The 25,344-nt window shown below is 36.9% G+C and overlaps 1 protein-coding gene across 2 annotated transcripts in view; it reads right to left on the bottom strand.

Moving 5' to 3' along the window:
* Nucleotides 1–25,344, bottom strand: part of ggps1 (geranylgeranyl diphosphate synthase 1) — a 49,117-nt gene that overhangs the window by 4,958 nt on the left and 18,815 nt on the right. For both annotated transcript variants that reach the window (XM_079843702.1, XM_079843703.1), the window contains exon 3: nt 17,573–17,643. In XM_079843702.1, coding sequence (XP_079699828.1) covers nt 17,573–17,643 — 71 coding nt within the window. The remainder of the gene's footprint in view (nt 1–17,572; nt 17,644–25,344) is intronic.

Below are 25,344 nucleotides of genomic sequence, written 5' to 3'. Positions count from 1 at the left end.
AACACACACACACACACACACACACACACACACACACACACACACACACACACACACACACACACACACACACACACACACACACACACACACACACACACACACTTCACATTCCTGTATGTTCAGTGAAGGAAAGAGCAAACGCGTCGCTGCTCATTAAATGCTTGATTATTGTGCGCTCGTCTAAAAGTGAGACTCGTCTTCTCTTACAGAGAATATAAATATATTTAATTAAATGATGCTTGGAAACAAGAGATTCAAAAACATTTAAATTATTTACAATTTCATGTAGTATTTAAAAAAAACAACAACATTAATTTAATTATCAATGAAATATTAGAACATTAGTACATATAGTATACATAGTACTGCTAATAAATATAGGCCAATTTAAAATATGACATTATAACCATGTGTATGCAACAAAAATGACCGCCCACTGCACTCAAATAAAGTGAACAGCATCATAAAATAATTTAAGAAATTCATCTTGATTTAACACAATTATATCAGGTTTCTGGTTCAAATGTAATCGATTCATGTTAAACTGACTTAAAACCGTTTCTCTGTGACATAATTTGATGTTTTCATTTTGAAATAACATGTTTCGATCAAGTAACCGAAGACTTCACTTCCCATCATGCTTTGCAAAGGGGCTGAATTCGGAGGGTAAATGTTTAAATAAAGTGCTATTTGACGCATTTTTAACAAGATGAGAAAATTGAGACTTTTTAATGCTTAATATTTTTTGTTGGTATTTAAACGTTTGTTATGTTAGTGTAGAGCGTGTGCTTGGGGTGAGGACCTGCTAATAACTATTAAAGCTGTTTTAATAATAAAAAACAACTACTTTGGGCATGCCATGGATGTAACAAAACCATCTTCTGACTAGCCAATTAAGATCTTGTAAATGTTGTAAAAATAGTATTTCACTAAGTAAAAATAATCAAACTGGATCACTTGTTTGTTTTTATATTCATTTTAGAATAATTAAATTGAATAGTTTTGGACAAAATTAAGAATGTTAACCTGATTAAACTAAATGGCATTGAATTAACCTTACGTAAAAAAATTAAGTTTATTGAAATAAACAATGTTAATTCAATTCAACATAACCCAATTACGTGGAACCTGTTGACATTTTTTTTTTTTATAAAGTAAATCAAACGCATATCTTTTTTTGAGTATGCTATTGTTTTATGAATATAATATGATTCATATCACCACACCAAAAAAACGCCTTTAAACCATGCTTTCCTTTTGGAAAGACTGAGAATAATATATTATAATAAATATAATATAATGTGATTAATTGCATCCAAAATAAAAGTTTGTTTACATAATGTGTGTGTACTGTGAATTAAGTATATATAAATACACATTCATGTAATGAAGAAATGTTGCATGTGTATATGCTGTATATAAATTAGGGCTGTGCGGTATTGACGAAAAATGCGATATCCTTATTAAATGCGATATTTGATACGATATTGCTTTAAGTGTGTAAAATCTATTTAAATTATGCTTTAAATTATTTAAAAACTGAGTGATACCATTTATGTGTTTCACATTCTTTCTGGGAAAATAAATCATTGACAGTTCGAGTGTGTTACAAGACATGGAAAAAAGAACGGCTTGTGCGCACGTTTCGGTGTGTGTGTGTCAGACAGCGCAAGACTGCAAGGAGTTGTTTTTCGCAAGTTATTGCGTTTAATAACTCTTTTTAACGTTAAGCAAGTCACATAAGTAACAGTCATGTGCCCAGTCTATTCTCTGCTATATGCATTGACCTAAAACATAACATTTTCACAATGTTGAAGTAGCTTATTGCGTGCCCTTGCGATATGCATATTGCGTTATGTACATTAGAGATATTTCTATATATTGCGCAGCCCTAATATAAATTTATATTGTATATACTTTTCATAAATATACATACATGCGTGTTTTTATATATACACAGGTCACACACTATGTAAACAAACTTATTTTGGATTGCGAATAATCGATTTGACAGCACTAATATAGAATATAGTATCATTTATTTTTGTCACTTGTGCTAATAAATTTAAAATCAAGTATATATATATATTTTTTATACTATTAATCAAATAAAAAATATATCAAGTGTAGACCAATTTAAAAGTGCAATTTTATCAGTAATTACATTTTAATATGATACTGCTAAAAAAACTTCATAAAGTAAATTAAATGCGTGCTGCTGTACATGCACTAAACTAACACACTAAATCCATCGCCATTCATTTTCTTTTTGCAATATAGCACAGGAGATAATATATAATCTCACTTAATATACGTGTCATAATTCTAGACGTTATATAATTGAATATCCTGAATTCTCCTGAGCGCTGTAATGCTCAGAGTGAACCGCGCTCACCGCACTGAAACACACACACTGATGGGGAACATATGGTGAGCAGAGGGGAGTCTGGGTAACGTATTCACTTGTTAAGTGATCAGCGCTGACACCGGTGCTCGAGGCGGGTCGGGTCCCCGGGGCCCGTGTACAGCTGAGCGGGAGGAGACCCGAGCCAACATCACCTCAGATGACCTGTTACCTCACACACACACACACACACTTTCACTGACTAACCAGACACACCGGTCACCCGACCATCAGCCAAATAAAGCCATGCAACTTGCGTATACTCAAAATATTGGAGATTTATGCATTTGAATTGCATGTGATGCACATGCCAGTCATACAGATTTATGCAATAGTACTAATAAACTGAATGTGTTTTAAATGCACAATAACCAGGTTCATATTTGTCAATCAATCCGATTGGTTCTCAAACATTGGATCAAGCAATATTCAATGAATTACAGCTAGTCATATTTTAACCATGTTCGTACGGTTTAATTGCACAAACGTTATTGTTGAGGAACAGATTCATGCTGATTTCAATGAATGCAATTTGGAAATATGATTTAAAATAAAATCAAATAGATTAAAATATTTAAACTATGGCATGAAATCATAAACAAAAATGTAAATATAAAAATGTAAATTGCATGCACATATAGATGGAAAATTTAAACTATGGCATTATTATCTGAGCGCAGAAATCACAACCATTTTATTTATTTATGACTGATAAATATGCATCATTTTTATTATAAACACTTTTAAAAATGTAAAAATTGTAATTGTATGCATGCATATATAGATCGAAATATTTGTAAGTCTCATTTGTAAGCATCTTTGGATAAAAGCGTCTGTTAAATGTAAAATTTAAATCTAAATATTTAAATTATGGCATGATTATAAAATATGATACTGATTTAACATATAAAATTATAATAAATTTTTTTTTTAATATACAAATTATGTATGCATATATAGATGGAGATATTTAAACTATCAGTATTTATTATATTTTATAATCATGCCATAAATATGCAAACTGTAGCATGATTATAAAATATGATAAATATGCATCAAAATTGTATTATATAATAAAAAAAATATATATATATAAAAATTGTATGTATGCATATATAGGAGATATTTAAACTGTCAGTATTTATTATATTTTATAATCATGCCATAAATATGCAAACTGTAGCATGATTATAAAATATGATAAATATGCATCAGTTAATATAATTAAAAAAAAACATAATTAATTGTATGCAATCATATATAAATGGAAATATTTAAACTATCAGTATTTATTATATTTTATAATCATGCCATAAATATGCATCTGATTTGTATTAAATATAACAATTGTAATTTCATGCATATATAAATGGAAATATTTAAATTATGGCATTATAAAATATGATAAATACTGATAAATATGCATCCGCTTACATAATAAAAAAAACATAATTAGTTGTATGCATGCATATATAAATGGAAATATTTAAACTATCAGTATTTATTATATTTTATAATCATTCCATAAATATGCATCAGATTTGTATTAAATATAACAATTGTAATTTCATGCATATATAAATGGAAATTTAAATTATGGCATGATAATTTATGAACATGAACATATAAAATATGATAAATACGCATCAAATTTGTATTAATTGTAAAATGTATGCATGCATTATTTATTAATATTTATTTTTAAACTATTTATATTTAAACTATGCCATGATGGAGTGCAGAAATACGCATGCATAGAATTACAATTTTGTTATATAATTATATGCAAGTATATAGTGTGTGTGTGTGTGTGTGTGTGTGTGTGATCCAAATCGATGGAAACTTTACATGCAAGTCAAATACTTGAATCCTATTGTTCTTTTTGCATGATTCATGCTGTAAAACAAGCCCTTGATTTTCTAAAAGTCTACAAGACTAAAAGTGCATTCAGATTAAGTCCCTCAGCCCACTATAGTAACACAGACCGGCTTGAACTTTACTTTGAAAAACGACAGAACTAGAAAACGCCAAACTCAACAAAAGCTGTCGCAGCAGATCCACCAGCAGGGGGCATCAGTGTTGGCATCCGCTTCAAACATGGTGAAGGCAGGGAAAGGGAAACCGCCAGCAGGAAGATTTCAGAGACGGGGTTGACCTTAACAAGTGCGTATCAAGAGCTGCTCGCGCACGGAAGTTAAAAGCACACTTACTGTAAACTACAGCTGTCAGTAATCGAGCGTCTGAGAGCCAGAGCATGCTGGGCATATGGCCAGTGTCAGACATTTATCCTGCAAACATGCTTCTTATAGAGAGATGTTCCTGCAGAGCCTCTATAGTCACACACACACACACACACACACACACCTCGGATTGACTGTATATCAGTGTGACGTCTGTAAGAACAAGCGCTGATTCTGATGGCAAACACTCATGGAAGGAATACAGACGGATGATTATGTGTCTTCATGAAGCATTACGTCACTCATGTCACTGCTTGCTTACAAATATACCTCTTAAACACAGTTCATTCAGACTGTACAGTACAGGTCACACTGACCCAGTTGGGTCAAGAGATCTGATGTAACGGTTGCAGGCTAACTCGAGCAAACAGACGATCGAGTGAGTTTACAGCAACACAAGAACGGACATGTTTTTGAGAGATCCACCTATATTTATGGAGTCATTTGATTAAAGTCTGACCTGTGAGTGAAGTGCAGTGAACTCACCGATCCGGCTGATAAATGTTTCTAAACAAATCACTTGGGGTGTGTTCACACTTGTAGTTCAGTTCGTTTGGTCCGGACCAAAAAACAAAACATATAGTCCTGGTCCACTTAGCGTTCACACTGGCATTTTTAACAGCGAACCTAAAGTTACCGAACCAAAGGCATACTGTAAAAAAATTGAGATTTTAACTGTATTTTACTGTAAAAATGCTACAGTGAAAAAACGTTAACTAACAGAAAGTATCTGTACTATATACGGTGAATAAATATAATAGATCTAACCTTACATTTCATTAAATTTACAGTTTTTGGAAGTGAAAAAGAACAAGTCATTGTGTAATTTACAGTGAAAACCCGTAAATTGACATTCCCAGAATTCCCTGTGTGACACTTCGGATTTGATGTATTCAGTTTCTTCTTAGTTTTTTCTAATCAGTTATGTACATTAGGGTTTTATGTTACATCTGATGTTGTTAAATTAATGTTTATTGCATTTTTTAAATGTCATGTGTTTTACCATGATGGTGTTTAGTGTTTGTGTGGATGACACTGAGCACCTTCTATATATTAGTATTGTCCTCTTAAAGGTCCCATGGCATGGCATTTTTCTATTATTTTATAATGTTTCCTGAGGTGTACTTATATTGTTAGTATGACTTTTACATCATAAAATGTCATAATTTAGAAATAAAAGGCATTTTTCAATACTGCTGTTTGCCCTGTGGCTGAATGCCCTGCTTCAAGAGGCGTGTCTGCTGTGAGACTTCAGTAAAAACGCCCACTGTTGTGATTGGCTGACATCTTTGCATTTTAAATGAGCGGAGGGGGCGTGGTTTAACTAGGTCTACGAGGCAGGAGCAGGCACGAGCTGCTGCCAGAGAGACGGATGGACCTGAGTTCACTTCACATAAGTTCTCAGCATGTCTGAACTGTTGTAGTTACCGCATATACTTCAGGTTATTAGTCTATTTCTAGTCGGAGGGACTGTCACTCATGTCAAAGTTCGTAACTTTAGTAAATTATGGATCAGCGCTGACTGGAGACGCGAACCGTTTAGAACGATTCAGTCCGATTTAGTGAACTGATTCGGTTCACTAAAAAGAACTGGTTCAAAAGAAAGATCGTTCGCGAACCGGACATCACTAATGTACCAGAGACGGAGATCAGCGATTGTTAACAAAGTTATTTATAGTAACTACTGAGTTATGAGAGTGCTGTCAGTCAGCGCGAGTTTATTGTGTTTGTATCTGAGAGTTCTGAATAAACACGAGTCCCAGTCACACAGAGTCCGTCTTCATCATTATTCTACAAACTTTGTAACACATGCAAAGTACCATTACAGCTGTCGAGATGAACGAGTTAAAAGTAAGTGTTGATAATAGCATTATTTTTAAAATAAAATAAAAGCGTCAGTGACGCGCGTTGAGTACACAGCGCAAACAAAGACACAACAGCAGTAATCGGATGTAATCCAGTTTATTGTGGGGCTAGGCTGGCTAGCCCGGATATGTTCACGTTTACCCCCCTTCTGCTTAATCTCACGCTGCGTTTGGTGCCTCCGCTGTGGGCCAGATGCAGTACTGGGGGTCGGGGATGTTGAAGGCCGACCGGTCAGTGCAGCCCGAGCTTCGGCGTGCGTGAGGTTTATCTCTAAAGATGTGGCTCTGCCGATGTTGAGCAGAAACTCATGACTGTATGCACATTCTAGAACCGATAGACGCGACGAGGACGTACAAAAACACTGACTCACAAGATAGAAAACACAAAAACACCGTTCTGTCGGGAGAGAGAGAAGCCGCAGTGTGTGCACGAATAATAAATAATTAGCTACACATCAGAAATCACTGATCACAGATCAGAAGGAACTGAAAGACTTCTGTTTTCATTTGTACATCCAAACACTGAGAAACTGCCAGCGTTCACTCGTTCACAACCCATGATCTCGAGTGTTTGCATGGGCGTGCCAGATTCTCTGGGTGGAGGAAAGGGAGGAAACCGTTCCTGCTTGGACGTCAAACCAGGAGACTTCAGGATTGGCTCGTCTGGCCTGTCATTTTCTCAAAGGCAGAGAAAGACAGCCAGAACTCGGGTTTACACCATCAACATTTCTATCCACTTGGGGACAATATTCAGGCTAGGGGAACTCATATTAATGTTGAAAAACCTCATAAAATGAAAATTTCATGCCATGGGACCTTTAAAAGCTGCTTGTGATGGGCTTTGATTCATCATGTGATTCTCATCTCCACTGTGATTGGTGGTTGTCCATCAAAGGTACATAACAGATATTAGTTTTCCATAGGTTGGTAATTTAACATTTCAGTTAATGAAATATGTTTTTTTTTTTTTACTGTAAATTGTTTACAGTGTAAACATAATTACAATATAAACCTTTAAATTATATGGTGCTGTCCCTAAAAATCAAAAACTTACTGCAGTATTTTTTACGGTAAAGTTCTGGCAACCACAGCTGCCATTTTTTTACCGTAAATTTTACGTGGATTTTTTTACAGTGCATAGGGATGCGGTCACAACCTGATTGGTCCTGTTTTTGGTTTGTTTACATGTCTTGGGTCCGTGTTGCGTTCATATATCAATCGAACCGCACCAGAGTTGGTTTGGAAGCGGACGAAACCAGTATAGTATAATATTTAATATAATATAATATAATATAATAAATTTATATTAATTATATTATTTCATATAATATACTGGTTCGGTACAGCAGTTTTACAAATTAGCTTTTTAATTATTTTGATTAAACAGTCGTTTACTGGGGGGGAAAAAAGTGTACAATTTATAAAATTGTATTATTAATATTATTTAATCAAAATATTAAACAATTACTGAAATATTACTATTGCACTAACAGTACTGCACTGTAAAATACATATTTTTTTATTTTTTTATTTTACAGTACAACAGAAATTACGATACTAATATCTAAGTCTTCATTTATTCATTTTGAAATGATTACAATAAAACATACAGCACATATTTATTTACCCAACCCACAGACTTTAATGAAATCACACCAAGTCATAGTTTCTCATTTATTTTGATTAATCGTCGAGCCCTAAATCTTAGGCAGAATGTCTGAGCTCCAGTTTTTCACACAGCAAGAGAGGATGTGGTTTAATACTACCAAGCTACACAAATGTGGCGTGTGCACTATATTTAAAGCCATACAATATCTATTCTAAAATTTCTGATAATTCACTGGCAATCTTGCCGTTCCCTGAAGCTCTGAAAATGGACAATAAAATCATATGCACTACAAAAATAGAGCACAGACGGCATTGATTCTCACGTGTCTGATCACAAACATTGCACCGCAGAGGAGAAGATTGAATAAAGACCGTGCGTCATTGGGTCCTCACACATGGACAACTTGTACATTTTTGGGTCTGGACTCGTCATGATCTGTCACTGTGAAAAGCTGTGCCCCACAAAAAGCACATCTATAGAAAAAAAAGCCCCATTAGTGACTTCCAAGATAAGATGCATCACTTAATTGACCAGCACATTGTGGCAAATGAGTGCATATTCATCATTCAATCAATCACAATGTGCCTGCAATGCCAAAATATGAGTTTTCGGCAAATTTGAGGCAAATTAAACGATCATTGATTCGGACTTCAACTGAATTTCTGACAAAGCAAACGATTAATTACATTTCTATGATCAAAAATCTAAATAAATCAAATAATCTACTTTATTAGAGCAATCTTCAAAAAAAAAGATTCTTACCTACATTACAGCAAACACAATGGGTGTTAAAAAAGTCCCGTATTATGAACATGAAAACTGCTGGAATGATTAAAAATTAATGCTCTGTACGGCAGAAAACCCATCCTGATATAAACAACCCTTCAACTAGAGCTACTACACCTCCGACCGCATTACACACGTCCAAAAGGGGTTGTTTTCAGTTCACAGGATCAAATAAACGTGGAAGCGGAGACGACAGGCTCCGTAAAACAGCGTTCCTGACTTTCCCCTGTCTGAAGAGCTTTAATGAAATATTCAGGATAAAAGGAGAGCTGTTGAACAGCCGGTTGAATGTGATCTGACGGACTTAGCAGATAACAGCGCATTGACGGAGATCAGCTGATTCACAATGACAAGATTAGCATAGCTTAGTCACCGGATGAGTTACAAGCGAGTTATGATCGCTCGCAAGGTTTTACGTGAGGAGCTGATTGGCTAATATCTGTCCTGTCACATCATATATACATACAACTTAAAGTCAGCATGAAACGGAGGTCTTCTCTATTGTGACAATCAATCGCTAGTCAATTATGGAAATCAGACAACGATTCTCATTATCGATTAGTCGGGTCTGCCCTCGGTGCACGGAAAACTTCCACCAGTCGCGCTAAATTACAGCACTGAATAATGCATTTACATGGACAAAATGCGTCTAAAAATAGTGGAGGAAACAGAACAGAAGTCTTCAATTAATCTTCAAGTTAATGCATTAGTGTTTAACATACCCTATGCGCTTAGACAGATGCGTTTCTCAGTGCAAACTGGTCATCTTACAGGTTATATTAGTGTTGGTGCGAGTCCACCTTTGTCGAGTTCCAGTCAAAACCAAGTCTTCAACAATCAAGTCCAAAAGGGGCCGAGTGTGACTCAAGTCCGAGTTCTTATCGGTCGAGTCCAGAAAGTAATTAAATTGAAAAAAGATTAAAAATTGCTATTGTACATTTTTACCTTATATTAATATTTTAACCTTTCAACCCATTAAAGCAAAGGCAATAGAAAATTGAACAAACAAAAAAACACCAATATTACATCTCTCTATTGCAATTTAACATTTTTATTTTGTCAAAAGAACCTCAACTAGTTTCAAATCAAAAATGGTTTCAAAGAATAGAATGAATATAGATGTATATGTAGAACTTTAATTACTACAAGTGCATGAAAAACACAAATTAACCCGTTTTATTGTATATCAATTATTTAATGCCTCTGGCATCACCAAATGCTAATGATTAGGGGCGGGCGATACAAAAATCTTATTTCACGATAATTATATGTTTTCCTAAGTAGGATTATTCAAGTAAGAATAAATACTATAGAAATTGAATAAAACAATTAAATGTAAAATAAAACAAACTTCACAGTATTACAGTGATTCTTATTAAAATGTACTAAAGTTAGTCTTGATTTTCTCTTTGTCTTTTGTTGTTTGATTAACATTATGGCAGCAGGGTCATTGGACTGCTATATTGATGATTAACTGTTTACATTTACTTAAGACATAACTGACTGGGTTTACATGAATACCAATTAAAAACGTTTGCAAATAAATGTAACATTGAACAAAAATGCAAAATGTAAAAACTAAGTGTCTTTGTTTGTTCGGACCCATTTGGATTATTAGTACAGACTAACAAAAAAACTTTTCAAGAGCTTCACATTTTTTCCAGCACTTAAACTCTAAACATCCAATTTTAATGTTATTTATTTTTAATGTGATGATTTATTAAACTAAAAGTTTAAAGGTGAAGGAAAACTAACACTTTGTGGCAAACAAGCACTTTTGTTTAAAACAAAAAGACATGAAATGACCACTATAACCAGTTGATGGCGGCAGAGGAGACACTTATTGGCTTATTAGCCGTTTCCACTCCCCAGAGTCTCATGAAAAAAAACAAAAAAAAATCTTAAAAAATTGTGACTGAATTGCACAGAGAGCAAGTAAAGAGCTGCTTTTATAATCCCTGAAGCTGTCAGTCAGTTCAGTGTGAGACTATAGAAGAACAAGTGCATTTTATAAGAGTAGAATATTTACATTTTCCCAATAAAAATTTAGTTTTTTGCACATTACTGTTGTTAATAAAAGTTAATTTTATCAGCATATTAATTCAAGCGCAGTGCTTCACTGATAAATTTCCAACAAACATGTAATATTATTAATAACAAAAAGCAAAACAATAGTAATTTTATTAATATTAAATTAACTTTATGATCAATTTCCAAATCAGGTGCTGGTGCCACTGCTCTCAAATGTCAGCCTGGAGCCCTGATATAATACTTTCATTATATGGGAAACATATTTTGGATATTTAGCCTAATTTTCTTCATTCTGCAAAGCACAAAATGAGGTCGAAGTGTCATGATTGCAAATAAATAACAAAATCAATCCCTGATCAAAGAAAAGCTTCTCGATTCCTCGTTTATTTCTCTCTCAGCTGTAACACGATCCCCCGTCATGAACGCTACAACTCAATTTGAAGGGCAGAATGCTGAAAATGGCCCATGATGTGATGGTTAAAAGCTAAAATCCATTTGCATTGATCATTTTCAGTCTCCGCCATGCCAGTGCAGGGAAAAAACACAAAGACAAAACAGGAAAAGACCAGTATGCACAACAACAAAAAAAACACGTCTCAATCGACAGACGTTTAAAAGTAGCTGTGTAATCTGATGAAATGCAGTAACAAGAAAACCATCATGCCATGCAAATTGAGGTTATGACATCTGACCACCAACAAATACATATGAATATCATAACCGAGTCCATTTACATATAAAAGTATTAAATTCAGAAACAGGCAAGGGTCAGAGAGAGAGTGCAAAAGGATCATGTAAAGCTACGTCACTGGTACAAGAAATCTTAATTAACATAAGTCATGTTAAACGTTGATTCAAGACAAACGCATTAACAACTGTTCTCTTAATTAGCAAACAAAGACAGGAGGTTGTTAAAGACTTTCAGAGAGCAGCACGAAGCTGAAGCAGAAGTGAAACAGATCTGCTGCTTTACGTCTGTTTAAACTTTGTCCTCGGCAGCCACAAGACGACTGAAAAATCAACAGACATTACGGTAAATTTAACAGACGCCTTAGATGTCTTTCACTCAGTTCAGTTTCCACACACACACACACGAATGCCATGAGGAACAGACACAAATCTAAACAAAGCCTGTCAATAACATGTACACATCACATCAGCCCTCCACAAAATAAATAGCTTATGCATATTTAAAAATATCATCATATTACAATATCTTAAACTGAAGCACAATGAAAAAACACTATCGCATTAGAGAAACATTGCCAATAATGGAGTCAAAGAGTGCCCCAGGGCATTAAAACATGTTTTTGCCTGTAGTGACTTGGGCGATATGGACAAACAAATCTTGGTGTTTTTTGACTGAATGACGATATACGGTATATATCTCTGCATTTTTTTTCTTCTGCATAAATATACAGTAGGCCTATGTTGTATCTACAGTAAAGAGATGGAGGGTGATCCAACTCTCAAAAAGTGGATTACACCTGTGACTCGAAGACCCTAAATATAACCAACTCCAAGAGCTACGTTGAATGACTTGAATTTAGAGCTGGGCTATAAAGCGATAACGATATGTATCGCGATAGACACATAATCGATATCAATAAAAAATGAGTTCGCTCATTTTTTTTTCTTCAGCGGAAGAAACCAGAGGTTGCGAATTTTGAATTTCGTAAAAAAAGACATAATTTGAAATCTGAGCCTGTTTCATATCAATAGTAATAAAGCACAAAGATGTAGGGCTGTAATCTCCCAGTCGATTAGTCGATTAATTAGTCGATACGTTCTGGCTCGACCAAAATTCTGATTGGTCGATTTTTTGTTGTTGTTGCTGCGTTCATTTCATCAGGTGGAAAGCACTAATTGCTAATGGGGGTGTTTTCAGAGCACCCCTGTTTCACAGGTAACAGTCTGACTTCAGGACACACCCTTGTTTTCACTTCTTTTGGATTAGCCCAACCCACTGGAGGATAGGGTTGGGCATCGAGAACCGGTTCCAACTTGGAACCGTTTAAAAAATAACGATGCCATTGGAATCGTTTAGAAATTTTGTTTTCGATTCCGATCATCGGTTCCAAATAGGGCTGGGCAATTTTATCGATTCTGCGATATAAATCGATATTTTTTCTCCCAAGAAAGTATCGATTTTTTTAAGCCGCGAGTATCGATACATAAGTCCCATTCAAACCCCCGTGTTTACCTCCATTTGCGTTGCAGGAAGAGCGATTTGGTCAGCCAGCAGCTAGTATCGCTGTAGAGCAAGTTACCCGCACTACTAACTTTACACAGACGCCGACGTCTACCTCTTCTTGTTTACGGAGTCAGAGCGAGGAGATTCAAAAAAATGGCGGCGAATATAAATCCAGCGCCTTCATGCTTAAAAGCAGATGTGTGGGAGCACTTTGGGTTTAAAAAGAAGAAGGAAAGCGATGACTTAGACTCAGGGGTCAACAACATGAGTCGCCCGCAAGGACCACACGAGTCGCCCGCGGGTCTGTTCTAAAAATAGCTCACCATAGCAGCTGCGTTCAGTCGCTTCCGTGTTCATTTAAGCGCAGGGCTCCAGACTGAAGCCGAATATATACTAGTGTCTGTAAATAATAAACTGCAAAATTACTCCTGCATGCTCTGCGTCTGTGTGGATGACGAGCGCGCGCGCGCACTCGCTCTTATAGTCTCTGCCGACACGAACGCATTAACCTTCACTTCATGAGAATTTACCGTTTAATTTGAGAAAACTGGGTGCGTCTCATTGTGCTCCTGGTTCAGTAGTCAGGGCACTGATCAGGACATGAGTCAATGGGCTGAGCCCTGACTGAACTAGGGAGCTGAATGAGAATGAGACGCGCACCCACTGTCATATCATCATGAACACATCAGACACTGGTAATCACGGCAAGCTGTCAAAATAAAAGTTCGGTTTAACGTGAAGAGATTGACTACAGATTGTAGCCTACAGTAAATTTAGCTACGTATCTATGTAATAATAATACGTCTCTACTAATAATAATAATTATTATGAAATAAATAATACTAATTATATAATTATTAATGGTTGCTTATTTTTCACTTGATCTTTCATTTATAAACAATGTTTACTTTTAAACAGCATACAGCCTTTACATGTTTATGTATTATTTACTTATGATTATCATCATATATAATAAAACAAACTAAAAACTAAAAAATAGTGGTATTGTACCGACTACTGGAACTACTACTATACTCTTTCAGGTGTAAAACAGTTTGGATAGTTGTTAATATGAGAATTATGATGCATTATTTAAGAGTTTTAAGTATTATATAACATGAGTAGCTCTCTTTGACTTTCTTTTTTAAAAAGTAGCTCTCAAATGAAAAAAGGTTGGAGACCCTTGACTTAGACAAAGCATCGCGGTTGGTTTGCAAGCTGTGACACAAACGTGAAATACTCTGGAAATACCAACAAGTGTCAGTGTCAAGCTAAAAAAGCTGTCAAAGAAACTGTTCAGAACAGGCCACTTGCTGCTACTTTTAAAACTTCATTGTTAATTGCAACACTGCACTTTATTTACTTTTCAAAGGCTTGTAAGCTACAGTTTGCACGGTTTCAATAAATGGAACTAATTTTCTCAACACATCTTTGATTCATTTTGTCCAGCATTTGCAAGCTGTCGACTCTCTGTCCCGTCAGAGACATATATATTGTGTAATTGATGATTTTAGTTTTCAGTTCAGTTAATTCAATCCAAGTAAATGAAACACTCACAAGATGTCATCAAAATCACTCTGTCCCCTTTAAATCTTTCAGAAAATGATGTAAGTGTATCGAATTATATCGAATCGTATCGTTGGCTGAATATCGTGATATATATCGTATCGTGAGCTGAATATCGTGTATCGTATCGTGAGATTAGTGTATCGCTACAGCCCTAGTTCCAAACGCGCAAGTTTTTGGAAGTGCTTGCCGCGCCCGTTTGTTCTGTTGCAGCCATGGAGCACGGTAAGGGGCGCTCAAAAGTGTGGCTTTATTTCACTTAAAAAAAAAAAAAGCCTGGGTCGGCACAGTGCAACACATATGACAAACTTATTTCTTGCACGGAAGGATGCACTACAAATATGTGGTGTATAAATTAACGAGTGTAGTGTTTGAAATGCTGTGCATGTCTGTTTGCTCGGGCAACCCTGCGCTAACCAACGTTATTAAAGGGATAGTTCACCCTGAAATGAAAATAAAGCCTTCTTTTACTTACCCTGATGTTGTTCCAGTGCCCTCTGTCCTATGACATTTAAAATACGGTTCCTGCACGCGCTCCTTCCTATTATGGCAGTGAATGGCGATCAGCTAAAACATTACAAAAAATAAACAAATGTATCACGCAACGATACAGGGAGACGCGCGCCATATGGAAAGTGTTCAGGGGGCACACTATAAGGTTTTGCCAGAAAAAAACCGTATTATTCAGTCAAAACACATGAGCTCTGCCGTTATTCTGAGCGCGCTCCTCTGTGTGCACTATGAGGCGCTCATGCCTACAATAATAACTCGCACTGTTGTCATTGCACCCACGATAAGCACACACACATGCACCATTTTGAGAAATCAAGCTCAATAGAAAAAAACGTGATTCTCGTCTTTTCTATAACGTATATGATAAGAAATAATACTAATAATATAACCTCCTTAAGTGAATATTGTGTACCGGTTGTCATGACAATATTGCACGAGGCTACTGCGGCTTGGAGTGCGCACACACAGGAACACGCGCATTTGAACAACAGCTGGGTGAGTAAAAGATGGCTTTATTTTCATTTCAGGGTGAACTAACATTATCCCACCTCGTCATAATCAGGTAAGTGATTGTAGTGTAATAACAAAGCCCTTGACCAAATTGCGAATTGTGGTGAACAACAACGTTACTGAAATTATTTTTCCCCCTCGTAGATAAATGTAGCTATACGCAAATTGCCCACGCTAGTAGCAGTCCTAATATGACTGCTGTTAATGCTATTGTTAAACCGGGACTCGGTGTGAAACTCCATTCACCTTTGCAGCAAAGCAAGTGAAAATGCCAGCGGAGAAAGTCCCAAAACTAAAACTCATTATTGAATCAAAATACAATTTTCCTCTGTGAAATGAGCCTGTGACATGTTGTGACTCCACCCCTCAAAGAATCGGAATCGAGAATCGAAAAGAACCGTAATCGAAACTAAGAATCGGAATCAGAATCAGAATCGTTCAAATCAAAACGATGCCCAACCCTACTGGAGAAGAGAGTCAGATTGAAGTAACGTTAGGCTAGTTTGCTGTATATTATTTATTTAATAGTGAGCATTTTTTCTGCTCTTGATCTGGCTTGTTTAATAAATATTCCTTTTTTATTTAAGTGGACGTGCCTTTTGTGTTTAAGAGTAAAAGCTTTCAGTTAATAGTCTATTCGTGTCTCAGCCGTGAAGCTGAGCTGATCATGTGTTCACAGAGCGGCTGAAATGATAGTGTCTGTCAGTTTTTATAATACATATGACAAAAAAAAATTGTCTAAATTATGTTGCATATTCCTCAAAAGTTCTTGTGATGATATCACTAGTTGACAACATAGTACTAGATTTTCGGAAATCATAGGCTATGATGGTGCACGTGATGCAACGCTGTCAGACTCATTTCAGTGCAAAATAATCAGGTCAAAAACGCTTTAATATACTGCAAATAGCCTACTAGTTGTTTATGTTTATTTATAATACATTTAGGCAGACAACAAGGCTACCAAGTACTGTGCACAGTTTGCAGCTAATTCATTTAACGTTTTTTTTTCCTTACGTAATTTCTAGTCGAAAATTTCAGGACTTCAGTCGACCAAGATTTTCTTTGGTTGATTACAGCCCAACAAAGATTATAGTGATTTATTGGATGGGAGGCGTGCTACAATGTTTATTTCATTCATTAACTGAAAACAGGATGACTAATCGATTCTTGGGATTTAAGAATCAATATTGTTTTGTAAAAGTGAGAACTGATTAAAATCGAGATATCGATATTTTTTACCCAGCCCTTGTAAATATAACCCATGTAGTCATATTGGGTCTCATTCACTTAGCATGCGTACATACACATTTGTGCGAGAAATGTGCATATGAACGATTTTAAGAACAAATCACAAATCATTTTTTCAAAATTTACAGGAAAAATATTGGAACAAACCACACGTATGCAAAAAGAACTTACTCCGTATTTAAACTCGATATATACACCGCTCAGCCCAAGTGACAAACAACAGCTGTAGTACAGAGTTGAGCCAAGACGAAACACTCATATTCACTCATCTTGTGCATTGTATTTGAACAGATCCAAGTTTAGATACTGCTTACTGATAATCTATAATATATGCATTATAAATACATGTAACTTTCTGCATCATGACGGGTCAGAACCAAAGCGGGGCTTTGAATCTAATGAGAATCATTGGGAGAAATGGTAAAATTTAAGATGCATGTTTTGTTTTTTGGTGAGAATTGCCTCAAAATAAGCATGAACTGCTGAATGATCAAGTCAATTCAAAGAACTTCATGTTTCCCTCCTTCCACGATGTGTTTGAACAATATTGTCAATCCTGCAGCACTGAACGTTTCTTGATGAACACAAATGAACCCTTACCTGAAGTTTATCCTCTGGGACATTGAGCCAGTGGTTGAACGCTTGAGAGAGTTTTGTTCGGACTTGTTTTCCTATCAAAACAGAGAAAAGGGAGGGGAGAGATGACAAGAAATCAAAATGAGTGCCGCACAAACATGGACGAGCTGATGCTTCCCACCACTTTCCACAAAAACAAAGTGAAAGGAGTTTAGTTTAACTTTCCAACAACAGAAAATAACATTTTAACAAAGGCATGTCTTATTGTCTAGTACAAAATCTCACAGCAATGCACAAACACACTCAGGATGCACCGATGTATCAGCAGATAAAAGCAATTATTTTTAGTATCAGACGATTGCCTAAAAACAGCCGCTGATCAGGGGCGATTATATCCTGTCAATCCTGATTACATCCTGAAGTTAAGCTGAATTTTGGACATTTTAACAGGAATTAATTGGAAATGTTTAATAATTTATACAAATTGTATAATATACAAACAGATATAAACATTTTGTTGGGTCATAAGCAGACATGCATGCAAACTAATAAACATTTTTAAAGCTGCACTATGTAAAATGTTTTCAGTAAAATATCCAAAAACCACTAGGCCAGTGTTATAGATTTTGTTCAGTTGAGTGCTTACAATATCCCAAATGTTTCCAACTATTTGTAAATCGTGAGAAATTGCTATTTTAACCGAGGAATCGAGACGTGAGAGGGCGTGGCCTGTCGATGACATCATATCTGCGTTACCCTCGGGTTTCCGGTTTTATTCTGCAGAAACGCTTTACTCTCACTGCAGTGTGAACAAGTGTCACAGCAGCCGCTGAGAGAACACACAGAGTAACGTCATCACATCACACACACACTCAGATGTGTCTAATATGATCATCAGAGCTGCGTTACCTCACACTCATGACCAGAGGAAGTGGCGCCGCCGACTGTGTCATAATAAAAGTCCCGCTGCTCGCGAGGCGTGTGTTGCGTTCATCTTATTAACAATCGCTCCAGCGGTTCCTCAGCTCCACAACACTCGCTCCTGCTCTGCTTCACTACAGGAACGTTAATAATCACATCAACATGATTTCTGCCCGAGTCCTATCCTGACTGTTTCCCACCGGCTGTGAGCTGAAGACCACATGACCCAAGATTCTGCGCTCAAACGTGCCGTCATCAAACTACACCTTTGTTTTGAACAGGCGACCTCTAGCGGACGGAAAAGTTACATAGTGCAGCTTTAACTGAATTATTTGTGAATCGATCTTGAATCAATTATTTCCTTGAACAAATAAAAAGCATGCATGTTGAATAAAATTATTCAACTACAACTACATTTAAGTTCCCTGTTATAGGCTAACAGGGCCGTTTCTAGCCATTCTGACGCCCTAGGCGAAATCCTTATTGGTGCCCCGAGTCAAATTTTGAAAAGCAACATTGGTATTAAATTAACAAATAGCCTACATGCATGCCAAATTATATTTGTTAATAAGGATTAAAATTAATATCATTGTGAAGCCAGATGCCTGTATAGCCCATAGGCCTATATACACACTCACCTAAAGGATTATTAGGAACACCTGTTCAATTTCTCATTAACGCAATTATCTAATCAACCAATCACATGGCAGTTGCTTCAATTTAGCAATTTTGAGCGTGGCATGGTTGTTGGTGCCAGACGGGCCGGTCTGAGTATTTCACAATCTGCTCAGTTACTGGGATTTTCACGCACAACCATTTCTAGGGTTTACAAAGAATGGTGTAAAAAGGGAAAAACATCCAGAATGCGGCAGTCCTGTGGGAGAAAATGTCTTGTTGATGCTAGAGGTCAGAGGAGAATGGGCCGACTGATTCAAGCTGATAGAAGAGCAACTTTGACTGAAATAACCACTCGTTACAACCGAGGTCTGCAGCAAAGCATTTGTGAAGCCACAACACGCACAACCTTGAGGCGGATGGGCTACAACAGCAGAAGACCCCACCGGGTACCACTCATCTACACTACAAATAGGAAAAAGAGGCGACAATTTGCACAAGCTCACCAAAATTGGACAGTTGAAGACTGGAAAAATGTTGCCTGGTCTGATGAGTCTCGATTTCTGTTGAGACATTCAGATGGTAGAGTCAGAATTTGAAGTAAACAGAATGAGAACATGGATCCATCATGCCTTGTTACTAGGGCTGTCAAAATGTCTGAAAAGCTAAATTCGATTTCATAAATATTAGCAAAATTCGAATTATATTCGAATTCTAAAGGCAATATTTAAATGTTCGATGGAAAAATGTACTGTATTGTCTCCTATGGCCACAAGAGGGCACAAGTGAGCGCAACAAGCAAATGTAAACTAAATCAAGCATCGCATATTTTATTGAAATTAAATTCACTTTTTACAGTGCATTAACTTTTTTTAAACAATTATTAAATAAAATATAATTTCATTAATGAACATGTAAGGAAAATTAGGTAACAAAAGTGCATAAAACTGCAACCTGAGAAGACACGCTTCAACAGGCAACGTAATGTGGACACAAAATAGCAAACGGACATTCAGAAACAATCCATTTCCACTCACTAAACATCTACATATTGTTGGTGAAAAACACCAAACAGTCAACTTGACCTGCAGCGAGTGCTGAGCGTTTTTTGGTGAGGTATGATCAAGTATGTCTTTGCCAGCTGCGCAATATGTGGATACATATAACGTTATACCGCATGATTTTTGCCACCGACTGAGAGGATTTTCGTCAGCGGGTAGCGAATCTTCTTTCATTTATATCCATCTCATGCTCCAAAGCCGTGATTGCCTTCTTCTGCACTGCTCTGTGTCTGACTGAATACGCCGTTGAACAGGTTGCCAATTTTTACGCCTTTTTACAGCCGCACCGCTGTACTGGATAAACAAACCGCGTCAGTTACGTCATCATCATGACTCGCGTGCCTCTACCAAAAATTCGAATGCACAGTTTTTGCATTCGAATGTGCTTTTTTTTTGTAAATTCGACGAATATTTGAATTTTTTTTTGACAGCCCTACTTGTTACCACTGTGCAGGCTGGTGGTGGTGGTGTAATGGTGTGGGGGATGTTTTCTTGGCACACTTTAGGCCCCTTAGTGCCAATTGGGCATTGTTTAAATGCCACGGCCTACCTGAGCATTGTGTCTGACCATGTCCATCCCTTTATGACCACCATGTCCTCATCCTCTGATGGCTACATCCAGCAGGATAATGCACCGTCACAAAGCTCCAATCATTTCAAATTGGTTTCTTGAACATGACAATGAGTTCACGGGACTAAAATGGCCCCCACAGTCACCAGATCTCAACCCAATAGAGCATCTTTGGGATGTGGTGGAACGGGAGCTTCGTGCCCTGGATGTGCATCCCACAAATCTCCATCAACTGCAAGATGCTCTCCTATCAATATGGCCAACATTTCTAAAGAATGCCTTCAGCACCTTGTTGAATCAATGCCACGTAGAATTAAGGCAGTTTTGAAGGCGAAAGGGGGCAAACACAGTATTAGTATGTGTTCCTAATAATCCTTTAGGTGAGTGAGTGAGTGAATATATATATTTATATATTTTTTCATTCAGTGTGGTCTTTAATACTCGCTGATGCTTGAACTTCCCCTTTAAATAACACACCGCTAAGCCTTTTTGGAGGTGCAAGCAAGAGAAGAAAGCTTTATAGAGTCAAAATATAATATCATAATTCTAAAGTGAGTGTGGGGTTTGTTACAACCCCCGTTTGTCTAGGGCAGGGGTTCTCAAACTTTTTATACCAAGTACCACCTCAGAAAATATTTGGCTCTCCAAGTACCACCATAATGACCAACATTAAAATACAGTAGCGTAGTAGGCCTAACTATTCAGCTACAGCTCTGCAGTGGCAGTTTATTCCTAAGAAGATTTATTGTTGTCAGTCACTTTAACACTGTAAATACACAGTTTGTACATTAAAACTACACAGTGCTTACATACAGGTAAATAAAATTATTAAATAATGATTAAATTAAAATTTGTGTTTTAACTTTAATTAATTTAGTGATTCTTTGCGTACCACTAGCTGTACTCGTACCACACTTTGAGAACCACTGGTCTAGGGGTTAATCAGGGGAAGTAACAAAGGAAATGAAAGGAATCGAATTTTGCCTCTAACATACACACCGAGCAATGCTATCTGCCCATTTCACAGCATTATTTCTCGACTTCCACAAATACTGCCTTAACAAATTACAGATGTGCACTTTTTACTGTACCTGTTTTTTTATTTTTTTTATTTGGTGTTTAGCTTGAATTCAGATTTATTGTATGGTTAAAAAAAACATTACCTTGCCAAAGCATTGACCGAGCTCTTTGATTTCATCTTTGACAGTAATTGACAGTTCCCCGATCCAATGGCATATCGGAATCGTCCCAGTAGGCTAACCTGCAATTTTTCAAATTTCAAGTTTATTCCCGTTAATTCCCATGGAAAGTTTCCAAGTCCTGGAATTTTGCAACACTAATCATCATGATACACGAAACAAGCAGTGACTGAAGTCTTAATATGGTCATAAATAGAACCGTTTTTGCCTTTTAAAACACACTTGAAGGCTGAGGACTGACGAGCTTAGATTATTCAGCAAGCCGTCTTCATCAACCAAAGGCTCCGAACGAATATCATTCATCTCACTTCATCTCCATTCATGAGCCTTTCGCCTCCAGCTTCCTGTAACTCAAGCCTTCCCTGAGTGAGTTACTGCAGGTCGCACTGATCTAATGACTTACTGGCAGCGGCGCTCCTTCACTTCATGAGCCACGGTTTGCCTTTCTGAAGAACCGACTGCCCTTTACTAATAGAGACAGTCGGATGAATCTCATGTAATCCGTCAAGAACATGTCAGATTCTAGACAGGATGCCAGCCGAACTAAGCCCCGCCCACAACATTTGAGGTCGGGAAGTTCGGTCTGGACTTTGTGGAGCAACTATGCTGGAACCAGAGCTGCTCGGACCAATCAAATCATCAGGGCGGGCTTTATACGCTGATGGACAGATGATCAACAGTAACGTCACCAAAGCACTTGGGTTGAACTCGTTTACTAAACGGAGAACTTGGTAACAGACTTCATTGTGATTTCTCTTATAACTTGTTTTTTTGTGTACATTTGACATTTCTGTGTGTTTAAATAGGTTTAAGGTCTACATTATCTGTCTTAATAAGTAGGGACTTTTATTTTGACGGACGTTGTCGTCTACGGAAAGATAGTGAGAGCTCGCGGTTCATCGGAGTGGTTAGGCAGATTTAAAGTTTGCAGTTTGTTAAGCACCCCCCGAAAAGGCATAAGGTGTGTATGTTCTTGTTTACTGTCATCTGTAATGAGTATTTTTGGGTATTTCGCTGTATGTTAATGATAATGCTATGAAGAGAGAGAGTTTGTGTACGAGGTGTTAATGCGCACTTCTTTGCTTTATTTGTTCAGCTCTTACAGTGATTTTTTGGAGATCAAACGGTTTCAAATAGGAAAATGTTGGTGTTATTTTGTCACTTATTGAGCAGTCGGCTAGCTGGAGCCATTTACCTCCAGTCTTTGTGCTAAGCTAGGCTAGCGGTGGGTGTGTTAGACAGAGTTATGGCACGGAGATGAGAATGGTGTGTATGGACTTATCTAACTCTGGGGGATATGGGGAATAAGATAAAGTCCCAAAAAGTTGGCGTGTTCCTTTAAAAGATGCACTTAATTTTTGTTGAGGATGCAATTTTTTTCCTCAAGGTTGATAAATGAAAATTCGATGCATTTTATTTAAAAAAACATGACTTAAGTCTTTATACCTTCCTCATCCTCATGCACTAAAGGTTAATAGATGCAGTTTTTTTATGCATGTAATACTTGGAATATAAATTTGTTGTTAAGTAAGGAATAATTGACGACGGGCCGGAGTGGCCATTACACCTCGGGTGTGCATTATTTTTTGAATAATTCTACGTTTTTTTTGTACTTAAATCTCTATTGGGAGTAGGACCATTTCTTCCGCTCTTTCGCTAGTTCCGAAACGTCATGTTAAAGCTGGTTGTGGAGGCTTGAGCCACTAATAGCAGACTAATGCAGTTATTAATGCAGTCAGTTATTAGAGAGAGAGAGAGAGCCTGCGTCTCTTTCAACAGCGTCAACTATTACGGAACTGTAAGAACAGCGCCTTTATTAACGTTACCTCGCGAGTGAGAAATGTCTGGTTGCTTTTAAGTTGCTAAACTATTTTACTGATAAAATCATCAGAGCAGCGCTGACATCGCGTTTCTGTGCGAGTGTGTCCGCACTGTGTGTGTGCGCGTTTGAGTGGGAGAGCGGGAGAACGAGAGTAATGTGCGTTTCTTATATAATTAAACGTCATTTTGTAGAAATAAAACATGGAAATAATTTGTCCTTTTTATCTTATTGTTTACTATATTGATTTGATTGGTCAGTGTCGTTGTGGGTTTTGGTTATTTGCTGTTGTCGGCTGTAAAGACATAACTGAAATCATTTGGCGAAGTGATACGGAAATGTAATGCGGTCAAGAGCTGCCTGGAACTATGTTCACTGTGCGTTTCCCAGAAAATACTAATCATTGCACACCTCAGAACGTTCATCAGCCAATCAGATTCAAGCATTCAACGGCCCCGTAGTATAAGTGCAGATAAACTATAGTTCTGTTAAACCCTTACTGTTACTAAGTATTGTGGTGCCTTACACAAAAAATAAAAACATTTGAAGAGTCCGGACTGAAATTTGGCATTGATATTTTAGTGGCTCTTCTGTGCTTTTTTTTAATCTGTGATGTCAATTTCGTAAAGCTACACTGTGTAACTTTTTTAGTTTATTCTTAGCTAAAAACACTTAGTTCTTTCAAAAATATATGTGCTCATTAATGTATATTTACTTCTTTCAAGTAATAAAGTATTCTCGTAAGTTTATAATATGCCATTTAAAATACATACGGGTGAGGGGTTTGAATGCGGGTCGCCATGTTGCCCCTCCATCTTGAAAGTACATTAGCCAAAGAGGGACATAACCGTAAATTCAAGCTTCGCCTTTGCCGTTTTAACACTCGATGGCACCGTGTCGAATGTGGACGAGGTCGAACTGGAAGCCATGTTAATCTTGGACTAAATCGGCCACCGTAGGAGTTAAAACGAAATCGGAATTGAGAGGAAGAGAAACTAATATTCACTGAATGGTCATATACCTTTTCACCACTAGATGGGGGAAAATATCACACAGTGTAGCTTTAAAGTCCACATTTAGTCATTTAGCAGACGCTTTTATCCAAAGCGACTTACAAACGAGGGCAATAGAGTCCATGTCTTAAATGTAAATGACAATCCGTATTCATTTAGAGAGAATTTTATTATTTTTCTCATTTGTTACCAAAAAGTTTCATTCATACTGGAGGCCAGAGGGCGCCCTCGAGCAAAAACTCCACATTTGCCTCAGAGAAGTAATCGTTTCCAGGAAATCCCTAATGTGAAGCGAAGCTAGGCTGAATAAAAGGAAGATAGAAACGCTTTGCCTGAGTAAACATGAAGACAATAAACAAGACTGCAGCAAGATATGGCGTATTTGAGTTCTTCAAGCCTTCTCGGGCATTTTCATGGCAGTGCTGATTGACACAGACTTTATCACTATATACTATTGAATAATGCATCGTCTGCCTCATTCTGTGATAAGACGACACGTCAGCTCACAAACACTCGACTGACTGTATGAAGGGAGTTAAAACATGTTATTAAACGCATTTTGTTGGACAACAGGTTTATGAACGCTTCACATTACTA

The sequence above is a fragment of the Gobio gobio genome (assembly GCF_949357685.1).
Source record: "Gobio gobio genome assembly, chromosome: 18".
NCBI classification, from domain to species: domain Eukaryota; kingdom Metazoa; phylum Chordata; class Actinopteri; order Cypriniformes; family Gobionidae; genus Gobio; species Gobio gobio.
This window is presented reverse-complemented; position numbering and strand designations above follow the sequence as displayed.